At 40.7% G+C, this 19,465-nt stretch overlaps 1 protein-coding gene across 1 annotated transcript; it reads left to right on the top strand.

Annotated features, from left to right (window-relative positions):
• The first annotated feature begins 12,356 nt into the window (after positions 1-12,356).
• On the top strand, positions 12,357-18,676 carry LOC135524117 (caveolin-2-like). The gene is made up of 3 exons (XM_064951323.1): positions 12,357-12,611; positions 12,921-13,108; positions 17,061-18,676. The coding sequence occupies exons 1-3, from the start codon at positions 12,462-12,464 to the stop codon at positions 17,209-17,211; spliced, it is 489 nt and encodes a 162-aa protein (XP_064807395.1). The 5' UTR covers positions 12,357-12,461; the 3' UTR covers positions 17,212-18,676.
• The last annotated feature ends 789 nt before the right edge of the window (positions 18,677-19,465 follow it).

A 19,465-nucleotide genomic window follows, 5' to 3' on the forward strand; every position in this document is an offset into this window, starting at 1 on the left:
TTTACTGGCTCCTGACCAATTGTGCTATATTTTGAGGGGTGTTTTTGCGCCGTTTTTGTACTTTTTTTTTGTACGTGATGTTTCAATCATTTTTTTCTTTAATGGGTCAGATTCGAAGGATATACTGCTCTTCCCGGACCAGGCTCAAATCAAATGCCTGGCTTGGGCAGAACTCTGAATGTGCTAACCACATTAGGGCTGTAGGAGCAACAGTAAGCGAGGACTAAAAACATTTTAGAAAGTTTGCAGCGTGCTGGTTCTCACAGCATTTCTCTGTTGTTTTCAAGATTAACTAAAGCTGCACCAAGAGGGAAGTAGTCTACAATACTGGCCATATGAATATTTAAAATGGTGACGTTTTTAGAGTGATATTTTGCTGTGCAGGCTAGCATGAGGGACAAGAAGTAGCTAGCAACAATGAGGTTAATTTTCATAAAATTCAGCTAACCTTGTAAACTACCAACTGTAGGTATAACTAGCTACCGTTAGCTACTAGCTAATTCAATGTCTAGTATGATTATAAAAATATCATATTATTGACTTATAAGGTTAGCCGTGAGCCCAGTATCTAGTTTATCCAGGGTCAGTGATAGGCCTACATTGAGCAATCATGTACTGTCAATGAAGCAAGTAGTTAAACTTGTCTGTGAGCTATTTTATCCTCATTTGTATGCTATTTTATAGTTAATTTTCTTGAATGTATCGGCCGACGGCCTTTACATGCACACGTCCTTTTTTGACTATTTTAGCTCTTCACGGAATACACCTCCTTACTTGACTTTTAAACTTCATGCTAGCGCTGCTAGCTGTAGCTAGCCTGCTTTGATTTTTATATCATGGCTATCAATGGCTATCCAATGGATATCAATGGCCAACCATTGACTGTCCAATGCTACCACTGTGAAATGTTCACCAAGCAGAGGGACAGAGTGCTAGACTGAGTGCATATGGAACAGGGAGGGATGCTGAGTGTTAATATTGAAAAGGTACTAAAAAAGTGATGGGATATCAGTCCTTGCCTGAAACAGGTAACCCTCATTGAGTCTTGTATTAATCCAGGTCCTCGTTCGAGGCATAGACCAACTGGCACTGTTCTAAACAATCTTGTATCTATACCATTTCAAGCCATCCCCATGGCTATTTCATATACAAGGTTACCTGCTGATCATAGCATGTGTGTGTTAGAGACTCCGTCTGACCTGAAATCCCACAGCTGTGGCCTTGGAATGATTCATGTAAATCTCAGAAGTTTGATTTCGAAAATGGATCTCATTGTAATTCTGGCTTCTCAAACTAATGCAGACATTTTGATAATTACTGAGACTTGGTTGAAAAAGTCTGTGCCAGACTGTGCCAGACTGATGTGTCTCTGAATGGATATATTTTTTATAGATCTGACAGAGCTGGAAGAGGTGAGGGTGTCGCCATATTCATAAAGAACAACTTGAATGTTGCTCTGCATATTACCAGCTCTGTCCCCAAGCAATTTGAATGTCTTGTCCTAAATCTGGGCCTTGGTAATAATGCCCAATGAATGTTAGTGGGAGTTTATCTCCTTTCTTCTTGGGAAATTGTCTGACTTGCTAACTATGCTAAATATGAATTATTAATACTATGTGGTCTTAACCTGGATTTAGTTGCCAGTATCAGATAGAATGATTGATATTTGTGCTAAGCAAAATTTTACCCAACTGATAACTAAACCAGCCCGTAATAACTTAAAACACCCTGAAAACTCTTCGGATATCATTCTGACAAACGCCCCTCATAAGCGTACAGCTTTGCTCAGTGACCATTGTTCCATTGCCTGCATTAGCGATACTAAGCTACCAAAATTATGTCCACACCTTATTACAAAGAAACATTTTAGAACTTTCAATGAACAACATGTCCTGTGTGACCTGGGGTTATGATTGGGAGGCTGTGTCCTCTATCACTATCTCGGATCAGGCCTCTAATGTTTTACCTCTCTGTTTAACTTTGTTGCAGATAAGTTTGCTCCATATAAGATATTAAGGGTAAAGGACAGATCTAACCCATGTTTCATGCATTAATTGTCTGAAAGATTTCATGAAAAAAAACTTAGCTTGGGCTAAGACTAGAGTGACTGATTCTACCTCTGACTGGCAGTCCTTCAGACTTTGGTTAGAAAAGCAAAGTCAACACATTTCTCGAATTGTGTATCTGAGAGTGGTGGAAATCCAGCTAAATCTTGGAAAGTGGTCAAATCTTTGGAAAAAAAATGCCCCAATTACCCTAGCAGGTTATGATCGCCTCTGGTCCCATAACAGACAAAAAAAACATTTGTGGTGCTTTTAATAACAATTTTGCCTCAGCTGGCCATCTATTTTAAAGAATGGTTTCTGAAAATACTTGAAGTTCCACTAGAGGGAGTCCTTTATTCACCTCTAAACAGACAGCAGGGAATTATGCACTTACTCAAATCAAATCAAGCTTTATTTATACAGCACATTGCAGATGAAAGAAAAACAAAGGAATTACACAAACTGAACAACTAAAAAGCACCTAAGGAAAAGCATTCATTTTATGTCAGTGATGTGTTAAGTGCCTTGCAAAAAAAGGAGCTGATTCGCTTGATCCCTTTGTGCAGCTTTATGCCCCCTCATTGTAGAAAATTTGACACACATTTTTTTAATTTAGCAATTGCTTCTGGTGCCGTCCTTAAGATTTGGAAGGCGGTGCATGTCCTGCTCCTTTAAAAAGGGGGAGATCCTTCTGATCTAGATAACTACAATTCTAAACTATTTTGCCTTGCAAAAATATTAGAACTACTTGCAAACTTTTCTAACTTCAAATGATATTCTTAATGTGTACCAATCTGTTTTTAAACCTGGACATAGCACTGTTTCCAGCAGCTACTCTTGTCTTAAATTATATATTAAATTGCCTATATTATAGGAATCACTGTGCCACCATATTTATAGATCCAAGGCCTTTGACACTGTCGACCATCCCCTACTCATTCAAAGGTTGTCTGAAATGGGCCTCGACCAGGCGTCTTGCAAGTGGTTTGGTAACTATCTATCAGACAGGACACTGTGTGCTTTCTGATGGTGTCAAGTTTAAGTTACATTGACATTACTAAAGGTGTCCCGCAGGGATGGGACGTGTCCTATTTACCATTTACAGTATATAAATAATATTGGTCTACAAGCAAAAACCTGAAACATTCTGTTATGTACGCTATTGCCCCATACGGCTGCCCACGCTATGTTGGAACTGCAATCTGATATGGTCACCTTGCAGAAAGTCCTTGTTGATTTGGAAATGGTACATAATGCGGGAAAAACTAAATGTATACTGTTTTCTAATTCTCGTAGAAATATTCCAGATGGCTTACACATGTATGCATTCGATGGTTCATTCATCGAGCAGTTTCCCGCCTATAAATATCTGGGCTTTTGGATTGACAATAATTTGATGTTTAAAAAACTTACGGGTGACTAGTTAAGAAGCTGAGATTTAAAGTAGGCTTATTTTATAGAAATAGATCATGCCTTTCCCTAAACAGCAAGAAGCAGATTGTACAGCCAACTTTTCTGCCAGTTCTTGGCTGTGGGGGATACCATTTATCAGAATGCAGCAGCCGCTACTTTTAAACCTTTGGATGCAGTCTACCATAGTGCCCTTCCTTCGCTTTATCACAGGTGACAGTGTTAATACGCATTGATGCATCCTGTATCAAAAAGTTGGCTGGTCCTCATTAAAGTCCTGTAGATCACTTCATTTTTGTTTACAAAACTCTACTACTCAAACTTCCAACCTACCTGACTTTACTGTTGAAATCAAAAAGATGAGACACCAAATCTGTTCACAATGATGGATAACTCGAGGTTCCACTAGTAGAGGATTTCCCAAACTCAGTCCTCAAGGGGTGCACGTTTAGTTTTTTTGCCCTAGCACTACACAGCTGATTCAAATAATCAACTAATTATCAAGCTTTTATCATTTGAATCAGCTGTGTAGTGTTAGAGACAACCAAAATGTGTACCCTTTGGGGTACCAAGGACCGATTTTGGGAAACGTTGCACTAGTACGTACATGCTGATATAGGTCTTCAATTTTAGTGCCCAACATTATTGGAATAGACTAGAAAACTCTCTACATCCTGACTCTCTGGTGCCTCTAGGGCAGTTTAAAACTTTCATGTTAAATCAATTTAATGAGAATTGCAACTGTTTTGGATTGAATGTGTACCCTTTGGGGTACCAAGGACCGATTTTGGGAAAAGTTGCACTAGTACGTACATGCTGATCTAGGTCTTCAATTTTAGTGCCCAACATTATTGGAATAGACCAGAAAACTCTCTACATCCTGACTCTCTGGTGCCTCTCGGGCAGTTTAAAACTTTCATGTTAAATCAATTTAATGAGAATTGCAACTGTTTTGGATTGAATGTAAAAAATTGTATTTGTGGTGTTTGAAGCTGTAGTGTTGGTTCTGTCATTTACCAATTTATTTTATTTTATTTATCATTTTGCATTTGTTGAATTGTTGTCACCGGGGCACCATTGTTAATGAAACCCTTGTCTCAAAGGGTTCCCTGAATAAATAAAAGTAAATAAATAAAATCAATCTCAACTCTGGACCTCGAAGCCAGTTCCCCTGTTCCCCTCTAACCAGGTACTGATTTAGACCTTGGAAATCAGGTGGATGCAATTAATTATCAGGGGAAAACAGAACACCAGCAGGCTCCGGACCTTGTAGGGTAAGAGTTGAATACCCCTCTATCTACTATAACAACTGCAACCTTTTTGCAAGCAACATTGCTCAAATGAATCAAATAAAAGGAACCTCATGATATGTCACTCTGTAACGCTCATCTCCTGTGGTCTAATTGTCATCTCCTCATTTTCATACTCTACCTAAATTACAAGGGTTGGATTTGCAGCATTTGTCAGCACTTAAAAAAGCATGTACAAAATCTGGTATATGGTTCGCTTCATATGCATTGATACATTGTTTAATAGTATCAATTTGATTTGAGAACATATAAATCAACCTGTAAATAATGTGTGAGCTTAGCTATTCTCTGCTTGAGATGACAGATCCCCGTAAGGCCAGTAATACAATCATAGTGTAGGCCTATGGCTGCATTGGTGATGCATACCATATGATAAGTTGCTAAATTGATTCAGATAGCTGATATAATGAGACAGAGTGACAATCAAATAAAACAGATTGGAGATTGTATAACTAGACAAAAAGGAAATGTTAATTTGAGAATACAACACAGACACACAGAAATATTAGAGGCAGAGCAAAACCCCATCCCTCTTAATTGCAGGATTGTTATATGTGATTAATCAACATTGACACGAGTTAATTTTGAATAAGAGTTTATCAATTAAATCAAGTTCAAACACCACTTCAAAGAATCAAAACGTCATCTCTACAAAATGTTAAAATAAGCTAACTCGTATGTAAAAGAGCAATAGACATCTTAGTCTAAACAACATTAGGTAATTGAGTAGTAAAAGTAGGCTATTAGTAGGCATCATTTCAGGTGAACAAAAAAAACTCCATATCAGCAGTGGCCAAACTTGCTCCACTGATCCCCTGATCTACTGGCTGAGCTGTTCCAGTTAGCATTGTATACAAAAAATACCGCTGGTATACACAGTTGCTTTGTGAGAAGGTGTTAAAGTTCACACTTAGCCAGTGTTATGTAAATTCAAGTTGTACCAGTGGCCTGGCTTTGATCCCAAATGAGAGCCCGTCCACCGGAGCCATGGCCCAGTGAGACACAGGTGCCGGCCCGCGTAGTTGGAAAGAGAAGAGTCTGAGCCTTTTAGGTTAAACACTGGGGTATATCCTATATGAAAATGCTCTATTAGTTTCTTGTGACCTGTCTCTTCAGATGCAAACAGTCTTTCACAGCTTATCATATCTGAGGACAGAAAACATAAAAAGAAACAGGCTTCATTATACAAAAATTAGGCAGCACTGAATATTATGTTGCTGTTATCTCTCTGTCCTCAAAGTTTTCCCCTCTAGGGACTGGAACTGGAGAATCTTTTCATAATGTCCTCCAACAAAATTGCCTGTCCTATCCAGTAGCTAGCCAAGGCAGCCGATTGTGCAGATCTAGCACCCATGCAACAATGTCTGTCTAGGCTATCCAGTAGCCTACACTCTCCCTTTACTGGCAGATGGAGCTGCAATTTCACCCTCTTCCATGGCTGTTATCTACAAATGCATTTGCAGACAGTGTTTTTAATTTACAATTATTATTTCAAGATAGCTAGCTAATAGAAAGTTAGCTAGCCGTTGACATGTAATTCACTTAGCTTAACAGTGTGTACATTTAGCTAGCTAGTGTAACAGTATAATTTTTAAACCATCCCCTCGCCCATACCCGCTAGCAGCTCAGTTGAGTTAGCCTACAAAATGGCTCACCAGTACTGTATTACATAATTTTAAACACTTCCTAAATGTATTCACTTAGTTCAATAGGTTTTCCCACTGGCTCCTTTTTTGGGGTCCTTACAAAAATACTATGCCATCTTCAAGACTTTTCCAGTGTTAGCAAAGTGCAGCCAATAGCCTTGTGATGAATGGAGACAATGCCCAGAGTGTGTTTGTCACCAGAGCAGTTTAGAGCGTGTTGTGACGTTTGACTTTACAAGCGTAATCCACTTTCAGGAGGTAGGGCAATGCGAGACTAATACAAGTATACACAATGTTATGCAACCAGCCCTCACCACATTATCACTGGCTGGCCACCCCCCATTCTACCCCAGCCAACTCTACATTACCATTTCCTAGTCAACCAGCCAGCCCGGCCTCCCTTGTTGAATGCTTGGCTGTCAGAAAAGCCCTGTGTGTTTAAGCCTGGGGATTGTGGGTTTGTATGGTTCCACCACTCTGGGGGCAGGACCCCTCTCTGTTCTCCCTGCTGACTGGATTCCTGCCTTGCTGTCACAAACACACTCAAAACAAACACACACACTGCCCTATAAAGCAGAGTTGTGCTCAATTCAGAAATGAATTGAGAATGCATTGTAAATTCAATTAAATTCTTGAAATGAAATAGTAAACAGGATACATAATTGAATTTAGATTGTTTTTTATTAAAGGAAATATACTTTAATTTGAAATTAAAATGCCTCTTCTTTTCTATATTAGGTATGTTCTATATAAATATTGTAACAATCCGGGTGTCGTGGGTGTGGAGTCAAAGGCAGGAGACAGAGAGTACAATGCTGTGCTCTTTAATGCACTAAATGCACCACAGGGTGCTAACAATGATCACGGCCCCAAAACACAGGGAATGTCAAAATAACGATTCAAAAATGCACGACTAGGAACTAACACGTTCCTCTGATACAGAGCAGAACGTTACAAAGAATAATCCCGCACAACAACCAGGCGGGCCGGCTGTCTAATAAAGACACACTAATCGTACACACAGGTGCTACCAATAAACATACAAGGAGGGGGAGAAAAGACAATCAGTGGCAGCTAATAGGCCGGTGACGATGACCACCAAGCGCCACCCTACCAGGAAGGGAAACCACCCTCAGTCGGACTCGTGACAAATATGCATCTTTTAGACTACATAAAATGTCAAACGTTTCCAGAATGCATTAGTTTAACCCTCAAGTTGACCCTAAAGCCTTCAATAAGAAGCCAAAACAAATGAAATTGTTGGTGGGAATATAATTGGCTATTCTAAGCACTAAGGTTAAAAGAGTATATGAACATTGTTTAAAGAGAAAAGTTATATATTCTTTGTATGGCCAATATACCACAGCTCAGCGCTGTATCCTGGTGTCATTGCGTCGTGCCTAAGCACAGCCCTAAGCCGTGGTATATTGGCCATATACCACACGTGCCTTATTGCTTGAGTGTCTGGAAGTGTGACATGTCAGATTCAATATAATTCTCATGTTCTATGACTAATTTCTTTGAAGTGCACTGAATTAAATTCTACTTCCTGTCACTCAAACTCAAATTCAAATTCTAGTTTCCTGTGGAGTTTGGCCTATTCAATTTGAATTTGAACTCATGAGTTAAATGGGAGTCAATTCCAAAATTCTGAATTGAGCACAACCCTGATAGAAATGCTCCTGTTGTTTAAATTACTTCCACTCGACAGACATGGACAAGAAACTGGACTTCATCAACAAATGAGATTCAAAGCGGTGGACAAAAGAGTTGATGGTCACACAAACACATACACACATATGCATACATGCACGCAGGCAAGCAAACACACGTGCGTGTGGTATATATACAGTGCCTACTTCTTTCACATTTTGTTACGTTACAGCCTAATTCTAAAATGGATCAAATAACTGTTCAAAATTAGCAATCTACACACAAAACCCAAAATGACAAATCGAAAACAGGTTTTTAGAAATGTTTGCAAATGTATAAAAATACATTTAAAAATACCTTATTTACGCAATGAGACTCGAAATTGAGCTCAGGTGCATCCTGTTTCCATTGATCATCCTTGAGACGTTTATACATCTTGATTGGAGTCCACCTGTGGTAAATTCAATTAATTGGACATGATTTGGAAAGGCACACACCTGTCTTTGTAAGGTCTCACAATTGACAGTGTATGTCAGAGCAAAAATCAAGCCATTACACGGAAGGGATTGTCTGTAGTGCTCCGAGACAGGATTGTGTCGAGGCACAGATCTGGGGAAGGGTACCAAAAAATGTCTGCAGAATTAAAGGTCCCCAAGAACACAGCGGCCTCCATTGTTCTTAAATGGAAGAAGTTGGGAACCACCAAGGCACTTCCTAGAGCTGGCCGCCCAGCCACTGAGCAATCGGGGGAGAAAAGCCTTGGTGGGGACGTGACCAAGAACCCGATGGTCAGTCTGACAGAGCTCTAGAGTTCCTTTGCGGAGATGGGAGAACCTTCCAGAAGCACTGCACCAATCAGGCATTTATGGTAGAGTGGCCAGACAGAAGCCACTCCTCAGTAAAAGACACAGAACAGACAGTTAGAGTTTGCCAAAAGGCACATAAACACTCTCAGACCATGAGAAACAAGATTCTCTGGTCTGATGAAACCAATATTTAACTCTTTGGCCTGAATGCCAAGCATCACTTCTAGAAGAAACCTGGCACCATCCCTACGGTGAAGCTTGGCGGTGGCAGCATCATGCTGTGGGGATGTTTTTCAGAAGCAGGGACTGGGAGAATAGTCAGGATCGATGGAAAGATGTACGGAGCAAAGTGCACAGAGATCCTTAATGAAAATCTGTTCCAGAGTGCTCAGGACCTCAGACTGAGGCGAAGGTTCACCTTCCAACAGGACAATGACTCTAAGCACACAGCCAAGACAATACAGGTGTGGCTTTGGGTGTGGCTTTTCTCTGAATATCCTTGAGTGGCCCAGCCAGAGCCCGGACTTGAACCCAATCAAACATCTCTGGAGAGACCTGAAAATAGCTGTGCAGTGACTCTCCCCATCCAACAAGACAGAACTTTAGAGGATCTGCAGATGGGAGGAACTCCCCAAATACAGGTGTGACACAAGCTTGTAGTGTCATAACCAAGAATACTTGAGGCTGTAATCACAGACAAATGTGCTTCAACAAAGTACTGAGTAAAGGGTCTGAATGCTTGTGTAAATGTGATATTTCCAGGGGCTGGGGTGTTTTATGAACTTGCACAATTTTCTAATAACCTGCTTTTGCTTTGTCATTATGGGGTATTGATGAGGGGAAAAAACAATTTAATCAATTTTAGAAAATTGCTGTAACCTAACAAATGTGGAAATGTCAAGAGATCGGAAAACTTTCCGAAGGGGGGTTAGTGTGAGAATACTCCCAACAATTGAAAAATATATCTATATTCTGTGCATGTACAGTTGAAGTCGGAAGTTTACATACACTTAGGTTGGAGTCATTAAAACTCATTTTTATACATTTCCACAAATTATTGTTAACAAACTATACTTTTGGCAAGTTGGTTAGTACATCTACTTTGTGCATGACACAAGTAGGTTTCCAGCAGTTGTTTACAGACATTATTTCACTGTATCACAATTCCAGTGGGTCAGAAGTTTACATACACTAAGTGGACTGTGTCTTTAAACAGCTTGGAAAATTCCAGAAAATTATGTAATTGTTTTAGAAGCTTGTTATAGGCTAATTGACATACTTTTAGTAAGTTAGAGGTGTACCTGTGGATGTATTTCAAGGACTACCTTCAAACTCAGTGCCTCTTTGCTTGACATCATGAGAAAATCAAAATAAATCAGTCAAGACCTCAGAAAAAAAATTGCAGACCTCCACAAGTCTGGTTTATCCTTTGGAGCAATTTCCAAACGCCTGAAGGTACCATGTTCATCTGTACAAACAATAGTATGCAAGTATAAACACCATGGGACCACGCATCCATCATACCACTCAGGAAGGAGATGCATTCTGTCTCCTAGAGATGAAAGTACTTTGGTGCGAAAAGTGCAAATCAAACCCTGAACAAAAGCAAAGGACCTTGTGAAGCTGCTGGAGGAAATAGGTACAAAAGTATCCACAGTAAAATGAGTCCTATATCAACATAACCTGAAAGGCCGCTCAGCAAGGAAGAAGCCACTGCTCCAAAACCACCATAAAAAAGACAGACTATGGTTTGCAACTGCACATGGGGACAAAGATTGTACTTTTCGGAGAAAGTTCCTCTGGTCTGATGAAACAAAAATAGAACTGTTTGGCCATAATGACCATTGTTATGTTTGGAGGAAAAAGGGGGAGGCTTGCAAGCCGAAGAACACCATCCCAACCGTGAAGCACGGGGGTGGCAGCATCATGTTGTGGGGGTGCTTTGCTGCAGGAGGGACTGGTGCACTTCACAAAATAGATGGCAATGGGTCTTCCAAATGGACAATGACCCCAAGCACACTTCCAAAGTTGTGGCAAAATGGCTTAAGGACAACAAAGTCAAGGTATTGGAGTGTCCATCACAAAGCCCTGACCTCAAACCTATAGAACATTTGTGGGCAGAACTGAAAAAGTGTGTGCGAGCAAGGAGGCCTACAAACCTCACTAAGTTACACCAACTCTGTCAGGAGGAATGGGCCAAAATTCACCAAACTTATTATGGGAAGCTTGTAGAAGGCTAGCCAAGACATTTGACCCAAGTTAAACAATTTAAAGGCATTGCTACCAAAATACTAATTGAGTATATGTAAACTTCTGACCCACTGGTGAATGCGATGAAAGAAATAATAGCTGAAATAAATCATTCTCTCTACTATTATTCTGACATTTCACATTCTTAAAATAAAGTGGTGATCCTAACTGACCTAAGACAGGGAATGTTTACTAGGATTAAATGTCAGGAATTGTGAGAAACTGAGTTTAAATATATGTGGCTAAGGTGTATGTAATCTTCCAACTTCAACTGTATATCCTGGCTTCAAAGAAGGCTGGTGGCACCTTAATTGCGGGGAACGGTTCGTGGTAATAACTGGAATGGATTTGTAATAAACACATAGTTGAGGTTTTCAATGCCATTCCATTTGGTGTGTTCCTGACATCATTATGAGCCGTTCTCCCTCAGAAGCCTCCTGTGCCTGGCTTTAAAAATATGAAGACTGAGAGCGATTCTAAAATTGCTCCCAAGTATGTTCGCTATCGGCAGAAGGATAGGTCACTGAATTCAGTAAATACGTGCAATAAATCTGCAAGAACCTCGTGAAGACATGCACAAAATGCACTCAATGTTCCTTTACGCACATACATGCACACACACGTTTCCCAAACTCACATACACATCCCTCTAATTTCATCCTCCTGGCTCTCCTCCACATCCCTTTTAATTTGAGATTGTGATAGTGGAGGAGGAGGAAAAAGAAAGGAAGTGAAGGAAGAGGACTAATGTTATCAAACAGGCTACTGTCATGATTGTGATGATTTAAGGCCTTTTGGGACTTGGCACTCAGACACCTCACGATTATCTGAATGGTGAGTGGTGCATGAACAGGTCTTGTGGTGGCAGGTAGCCTAGTGGTTAAAAGTGTTGGGCCAGTAACTGAAAAGTCCCTGATTCAAATCCCCAAGCTAAAAATCTGTCATGTCCTTGAGCAAAGAAGTTAACCCAAATTACACCTGTAAATGCTCTGGATAAGAGCATCTGCTAGATGTCTCAAATGTATAAAAAGATGACTAGTGTGTATAGCCTATACAAATGTTAAGATATAAATGCATAATGTCCATAATGGTTAACTAACGTCAATTACTAGTTTGTCATATATAGCCGCGTTCAGATTATTTGATCAATCTAACAAATATATTTGTTCAAACAGTGCAAGTAGCATGGGGACGTGACTTTGCTTGTTGTGTCTACACTACGTTGCGCCGCTTTCCGCACCGGGCGTGGGTCCGTTTAATGCGCGCAGGCACAGACACACATGCAGAGAGCGCCACCAACGAGAGCTCTCCGCTGCCCACCGCGCCGTCTGTGAAGTGAAAATGGGTATCGAAAAGGAGAATTACGAGACGAGTATTATCATGGACGAGGACGAGTTCAACAGATCAATAGAACCGATTTTGTCGAAAAAAGACAAAGTTTACGCGGCGATCCCAGACAGAGATCCCAATGACATAAATGCGCACTTAAAGGTAAACTACTGTATCAGTGTATCAGCGCACCGTGCGCTCCGGTTTTCACAAAGTTAACTCCAGTGGACGGATAAACTGTAGATCAATACTTTGGTTATTGTCGTTTTACCATATGAAATAAACTAATCATAAGCAAAAAAAAATAATTAATGCACAATAAATGCAAATGTCATGCGCCATTGCCTGTGTGTTTAGTTTCCATATTGGCTGTAAACTCCTGCTAATATGTTTGTTTGGACAGAATAGGACAAATGATTATGTGAGTGAGTCCATGACTGATTCCTGACAAGCGCTTGTTTCCTTCCTCAGGTTGGTTTTGACGATGTGATCGCAGAGCCCAGTTCCAGCCACAGCTTCGACAGAGTATGGATAGGAAGTCACGCCGTCTTCGAACTGTTCAAATATGTTTTCTACCGAATACTGACCACCATCCTCGCCGTTCCCATGGCATTTATCATCGGGATAGTCTTCGGGGTCCTCAGCTGTATTCATATTTGGTAGGAACACAACACATGCTATCTTGTTGTTTCAGAGCTTGGCCAAGGGCCACATTTTCCATTAACTGCTCTGCTGCCTATTTGTTTTGACCCATAGTAGACAGTTTGCACAGAAAGGCCATTAGGCATACTGACGTATATATTCATACAATTAATGTCATATGTAGGGTACAACTATGAATGTGTCGTCATTGTTTTTACTTTATTTGGGCAATTAAGTCATAGCTTTTCCATACATAGGCCTATGTTCCATTATGTGCTGTATGCATGCCAGTGGACACAGTGGTTAGGTTGAAGGAAAACCATGCAACTCCTGACATTCACAAATTCCGCCTAAGAGTCAATTAGATAAGGGGCTGCTTGCCAAAACAACACCAGATCTGTGCCCAAGTGAGGCACTTTATGGAAAGTTGGGAGGAATGCAGTGTTTAGCTGGTAATGGAAAAAAGCACCCATAACCCCTGCCAGATAGTTGGCATTCTATTCTGCCTTGCAGCACTGTAGGCCTGTTTTTTAGAGAAGAGTGGGACATTCCACTAGAATAGATAGGCTACAGATTGCTTGTGGGCATGTTTTGTGGGCATGTCACAAAGTAACTCTAATATGACCTTTAGTACAGATTATGGTCTAGTTTCCCCATGTCTCAATGTCTCAGTCTCTCCGAAGAATAGATTTTGCCAAAAGTCAATGGTTGGATCTCAAATGGCACCCTGTTCCCTACAGAGTGCACTACTTTTTACCACTGCCCATAGGGCTTTAATAATGTTGACATACTGTTTTACCCATTTCATATGTATATACTGTATATACTGTATTCTGGTCAAGGCCATACAATTCTTCAGATATAATACCTATTCTATCCATAAACTGTCAATATTTTCTATACATCACACACACACACACACACACACACACACACACACACACACACACACACACACACACACACACACACACACACACACACACACACACACACACACACACATATATATATATTTGATAGGTTACAGCCTTATTCTAAAATGTCCTTATCAATCTTCACACAATACCCCATAATGACAAAGCAAAGACAGTTTTTTAGAAATGTTAACAAATTGATAAAAAATAAAAACTGAAATATCACATTTACATTTGTATTCAGACCCTTTACTCAGTACTTTGTTGAAGCATATTTGGCAGCGATTACAGCCTCGTGTTGTCTTGGGTATGACGCTACAAGCTTGGCACACCTGTATTTGGGGAGTTTTTCCGATTCTTCTCTGCAGATCCTCTCAAGCTCTGTCAGGTCTGCACAGCTATTTTCGGGTCTTTCCAGAGATGTTCGATCAGGTTCAAGTCCGGGCTCTGGCTGGGCCAGAACAAGGACATTCAGAGACTTGTCCAGAAGCCACTCCTGCATTGTCTTGGCTGTATGCTTGGGGTCGTTGTCCTATTGGAAGGTGAACCTTTGCCCCCGTCTGAGGTCCTGAGCACTCTGGAGCAGGTTTTCATCAAGGTTTTCTCTGTACGTTGCTCCGTTAATCTTTCCCTCTATCCTGACTAGTCTCCCAGTTCCTGCCTCTGAAAATCATCCCCACGGCATGATGCTGCCACCGCCGGATGGTGCCAGGTTTCCTCCAGATGTGATGCTTAGCATTCAATCTTGGTATCATCAAACCAGAGAATGTTGTTTCTCATGGTCTGAGAGTCCTTTAGGTGCATTTTAGCTAACTCAAAGCAGGGTAGCCTAGTGGTTAGAGTGTTGGACTAGTAACCGAAAGGTTGCAAGTTTGAATCTCCGAGCTGACAAGGTACAAATCTGTCGTTCTGCCCCTGAACAGGCAGTTAACCCACTGTTCCTAGGCCGTCATTGAAAATAAGAATTTGTTCTTAACTGACTTGCCTAGTAAAATAAAGGTAATAAAAAAAATAAAAAGCGGGCAGTCATGTGACTTTTACTGAAGAGTGGCTTCTTTCTGGCCACTCTACCATAAAGGCCTGATAGGTGGAGTTCTGCAGAGATGGGAGAACCTCCCAGAAGGACAACCATCACCACAGAGGAAGTCTGGAGCTCTGTCAGAGTGACCATCGGGTTGTTGGGCACCTCTCTGGCCAAGGCCCTTTTCCCCCATTGCTCATTTTGGCTGGCAAGGACACTTCTAGGAAGCGTCTTGGTGGTTCCAAACTCCTTCCATTTAAGAATGGTGGAGGCCACTGTGTTCTTGGGGACCTTCAATGCTGCAGAAATGTTTTTGGTACCCTTCCCAAGATCTGTGACTCAACACAATCCTGTTTCAGAGTTCTACTTATGTAAAAAAGGTCTGTTTTTTTATGTCAGGGTTTTCACTGCTGGTCATTCGAGTCAAGTGCAGGAGAGCAGAGAATAATTGATCAGGCGACTTTATTAGCCAAGAGCAACAAACAGACGGGCGCAAACAGCTACAACTCAAGCCAAGCGGCAAACGTGACAAGCGCAAAATACCGTCAATAATAACAATAAGGTTCACCAATAATTCCCCAAAGAGAGTACATGCAATGCCCAGGGTGAAAAACCAGACTGGTGCGATGCAGCAAACACAAAACAAAACAATTCCACACAAAGACATGGGGGGAACAGAGGAATATATATATGCGGTGTGATTAGGGAATGTAAACCAGGTGTGCAGGGAACAAGACAAAACAAATGGAACAATGAAAAATGGAGCGGCGATGGCTAGAAGGCCGGTGACGTCGACCGCCGAACTCCGCCCGAACAAGGAGGGGAGCCGACTTTGGCGGAAGTCGTGACATTTTAATTACATTTGCTAAAAATTCTAAAAACCTGTTTTCACTTTGTCATTATACGGTATTGTGTGTAGATTGATGAGGAAATGTTTTTATTTAATCCATCAAGGAAATATTATTTAATCCATTTTAGAATAAGGCTACAACATAACAAAATGTGGAAAAAGTCAAGGGGTCTGAATACTTTCCAAATACACTCTTATACTCTGAACTTTGTTTGTTCTAAAGTTTTTTGATTTCTTCCATTCTTTTACTTTTTAGATTTGTGTGTATTGTTGTGTATTGTTAGATACTACTGCACTGTTGGAGCTAGGAATACAAGCATTTTGCTACACCCACAATAACATCTGCTAAATATGTGTATGCGACCAATAAAATGGGATTTCATTTGAAAAGTAGGGCTTTATATCGGGAATAGGGTGCCATTTGTGATGAGGAAGAGTCTGTCTGCACTGTCTGTCACAGCTTTTATGGAGGATAAGCAATTGAAATATGGCTTTGGTGACATAGCAGAGATCAGTAGAGGATGGAATGGGAACTATGAGAAACAGTTGACCCTGTGGCTGGGATGTGTCTGATACATAGTGTCACAAGATGTAGTGGCACTAAAGAAGGCACTATAATAAAAACACATTCCATAGACTTATATAGTCAAATAGAAATACAACAATCACTAGATGGGTGCAGTGAAATGTGTTGTTTTACATTGGTCAGCAATAGTAGTATGGCACCCCTGGAGTAAATTAGGGTTAAGTGCCTTGCACAAGCACACACGGACCCATTTTTCACCTTGCCGGCGAAGGGTATTCAAACCGTGACCTTACGGTTGCTGGTCCAACAGCTCCAACCACGAGGCTTCCTTCTGCCCGTAATACATACTGCAGGCTCCAAGCATTCATAAAGTCTGCATTAACTGTTTATGCATATCCAAAATGGACAAAGTAAGATGATCAAGAAGGCTGTGTTAGAATTCATGTTGCAAGGTACTTTGGACTCTGCAGCAAACGGAACTTGTTAGGAACACCTCATGCAACTGATATTACACCCCAACGCAAGGCTAAATGTTCCCCGTAATGTAATATGTATGCAGGTAATACTTATGCCTACACATTCTGTGCATTTGAAGAATGCTGCGTGTGTGTGCGATGCAAAGTGAAACCTGTTTTTGTGGTCCTCCTCCTTCCAGGGTGTTGATGCCGGTGGTGCGGAGCTGTCTGATGGCTCTGCCCTCTGTCCAGGTGGTCTGGAGCAGCCTTACAGACATTTTTGTCACCCCCCTCTTCCACAGTATGGGCAGGTGCCTGTCCTCTGTCCACGTCAAGGCCATGGACATCTGATAGAGTCTTTCCTTCCCTGTTATGGGGGTTAAGAAGTTAAAGGACATCTTCACTTTTTTCTTTTACCTATGTCTAAGTGGAAAAACAAGTAAATAATTTGAGGTAACTCTTAAAAAAGTGAAGATGTCATTGACCTATGTTTGCATTGAAATATATAAGCTGTTTATAAAGTCAACATTGACACACCGTGTGGTGGAATTATGGTAGAGCATATAAGTGCAACTGATAAGTTACGAGCGCTCATAAAGGGTGATTAGGGTCAACTTCCCTTGCATTTCTAAGCAGTTTTGATGTATTCTGCCAAAAGGACAATTGTTCAGTTGTGACCAAAATCAATGATTATCATTCCATTATTGTGATGCTAAGAATAACTGTTTTAATAATAAAGGATCAGATTAGGGCCAAACAGTATATTGGCCCGTTAGGCATCATAACATTCCTGGCATCAGACATGTAACGTTTGTGTAGTTTCTGCTTTTTATGTGTTGTGGATATACAGCAGAGGATTCAGATGGGATTTGAATGAATGAATTTGTTTTCTGTAAGAGAGTGTACACTGATCCTAGATGCTGAGATGCAGCTTATACTTCTGCAGCCTTATTTTGCTGCTGCTGTGTTAATCTCACAATGCTTTGGATACATTTTGTGCATTTGCTTTTACACAAAGACAACCTACCTAGTAAAGACCTAAGACAGTTGTATATATTTTGAACAGAAGCTGGACTTTTACGTGTCTAATATAATAAACAAAAAGGGTGGGTTGTCGGAGTATTGGCTTTCGAACTAATTATTTATCCATGTGTTCTTGACGGTCCATGTTTCTGTGAGTCGTGAAAAAACTGGACAGAACTTTTATGTTAAGTATCTAAGATGAGTTTTACTACTCTGGCTTATTCTATACAGTCAGGTACTTGGTCGTAGGCCTAGGTGCTGCTGAGCTTTCTATAAGCCGTAGAGCAACTAGCTTGCTTTATACTTTGATGTCAGAACCCAAATGTGGAGAGAATCTAGCAGTTCTTCACAACTTATCGTATAATAATCACACAAAACCTTGGCTTTATCCAAAACGGCACCCTCTTCCCTAAAAAGTAGTGGGCTGTATAGGGTATGGGGTGTCATTTCAGAGGCACCCTTGTGCTTTGTTTTAATGGACAACCAAACGCAGCGACTCTGTCAGTAACTTCTAATCGTTTGGCTAAGCTAGGCAGTTGACAGCCTGCCAGCCAATAGACCATGTCTGTACTTGGCTGAGTTATCTCTTCAGTGCTGAGAGGAAATTGGAGGTGTGGTTGTGCAATAGAGCACACAGGTGTGGAATTATTATTTTTTATGGAGCAAAAATGGTAAATGGCATGATGTGATTCTAATTGAGCTCAACAAACGAGACTTATTCTTTGATTTGTAAAAAAGAACCTAAAGTGTTCCTATTCTGCATCAAATAAAGATAATTATTTGTAAAAATGTTCTGAGTATTGCTGCGTGTCTCTCTGTCATAGAGAATTAAGAGAACTGTGATAGGAGGGCGGGGATATGTTTCTCAGTCTCAGAGAGAAAAGTGAGAGAGAAAAGTTGTAAATCACTGAGCTGGTCTGATTGCATAAGACACTTTCCTATACAGAAAGAAGAAGAACTGCCTCTGCCTGACCCGGTGGGTCTATTGCAACACGACCTGGGGCTCTGCTGATAATCTACAGGTTTACACAGCACAATACTGATTTGGTAGAATATGGAAGAATGTTCCATACCAGAATATTCCATACTGATAATAACCTACAGGGTTACATAAATACAGCATTTTACTGACTGGTGGAATGTAAGGAATATTCCATACTGATATTTACAGTTTGAAATTTACCAGGGTGGGGGGTTGGTCCAAAATAGGGGAGTCATACTTTTTTTTCTTTTTTTTCTTTTGGAGGGTTGTGTGTTTTTTTTATTGGGTACAGTGGAGGTAGTGCACATTTCCCCAGGTTTACATTTTCCCTTTTGCAGGTTTTATGATGATCATTTCTTCCATTCAAGCCAAATTTACTCTTCTGCTTGCCCACGCCTCCTCTATCAAGGTGATTTGGTACTTCCCTTATGCATGACGCTTTTCTGCTCGCTTACTATACCACAGGTCAATGTAGTCTACCAGTCTAACAATCCATCTGCCCTCTATCTACAATTCATTGTGAAAATAGTGGTGGGTGGATCGTTTGTCCATATCTGCAATAGGCTGACTAGCAATCATACCACACATAAAAGAATTAAA

The sequence above is a fragment of the Oncorhynchus masou genome, chromosome 31 (genome assembly GCF_036934945.1).
Source record: "Oncorhynchus masou masou isolate Uvic2021 chromosome 31, UVic_Omas_1.1, whole genome shotgun sequence".
In the NCBI taxonomy this organism is placed as follows: domain Eukaryota; kingdom Metazoa; phylum Chordata; class Actinopteri; order Salmoniformes; family Salmonidae; genus Oncorhynchus; species Oncorhynchus masou.

Bases quoted from the DNA above. Each gene is read 5' to 3' on its own strand.
- LOC135524117 (XM_064951323.1), top strand. From the start codon at position 12,462: ATGGGTATCGAAAAGGAGAATTACGAGACGAGTATTATCATGGACGAG. The intron at 12,612-12,920 runs GTAAACTACTGT...TTCCTTCCTCAG, and splicing joins ACATAAATGCGCACTTAAAG to GTTGGTTTTGACGATGTGAT. The intron at 13,109-17,060 runs GTAGGAACACAA...TCCTCCTTCCAG, and splicing joins CTCAGCTGTATTCATATTTG to GGTGTTGATGCCGGTGGTGC.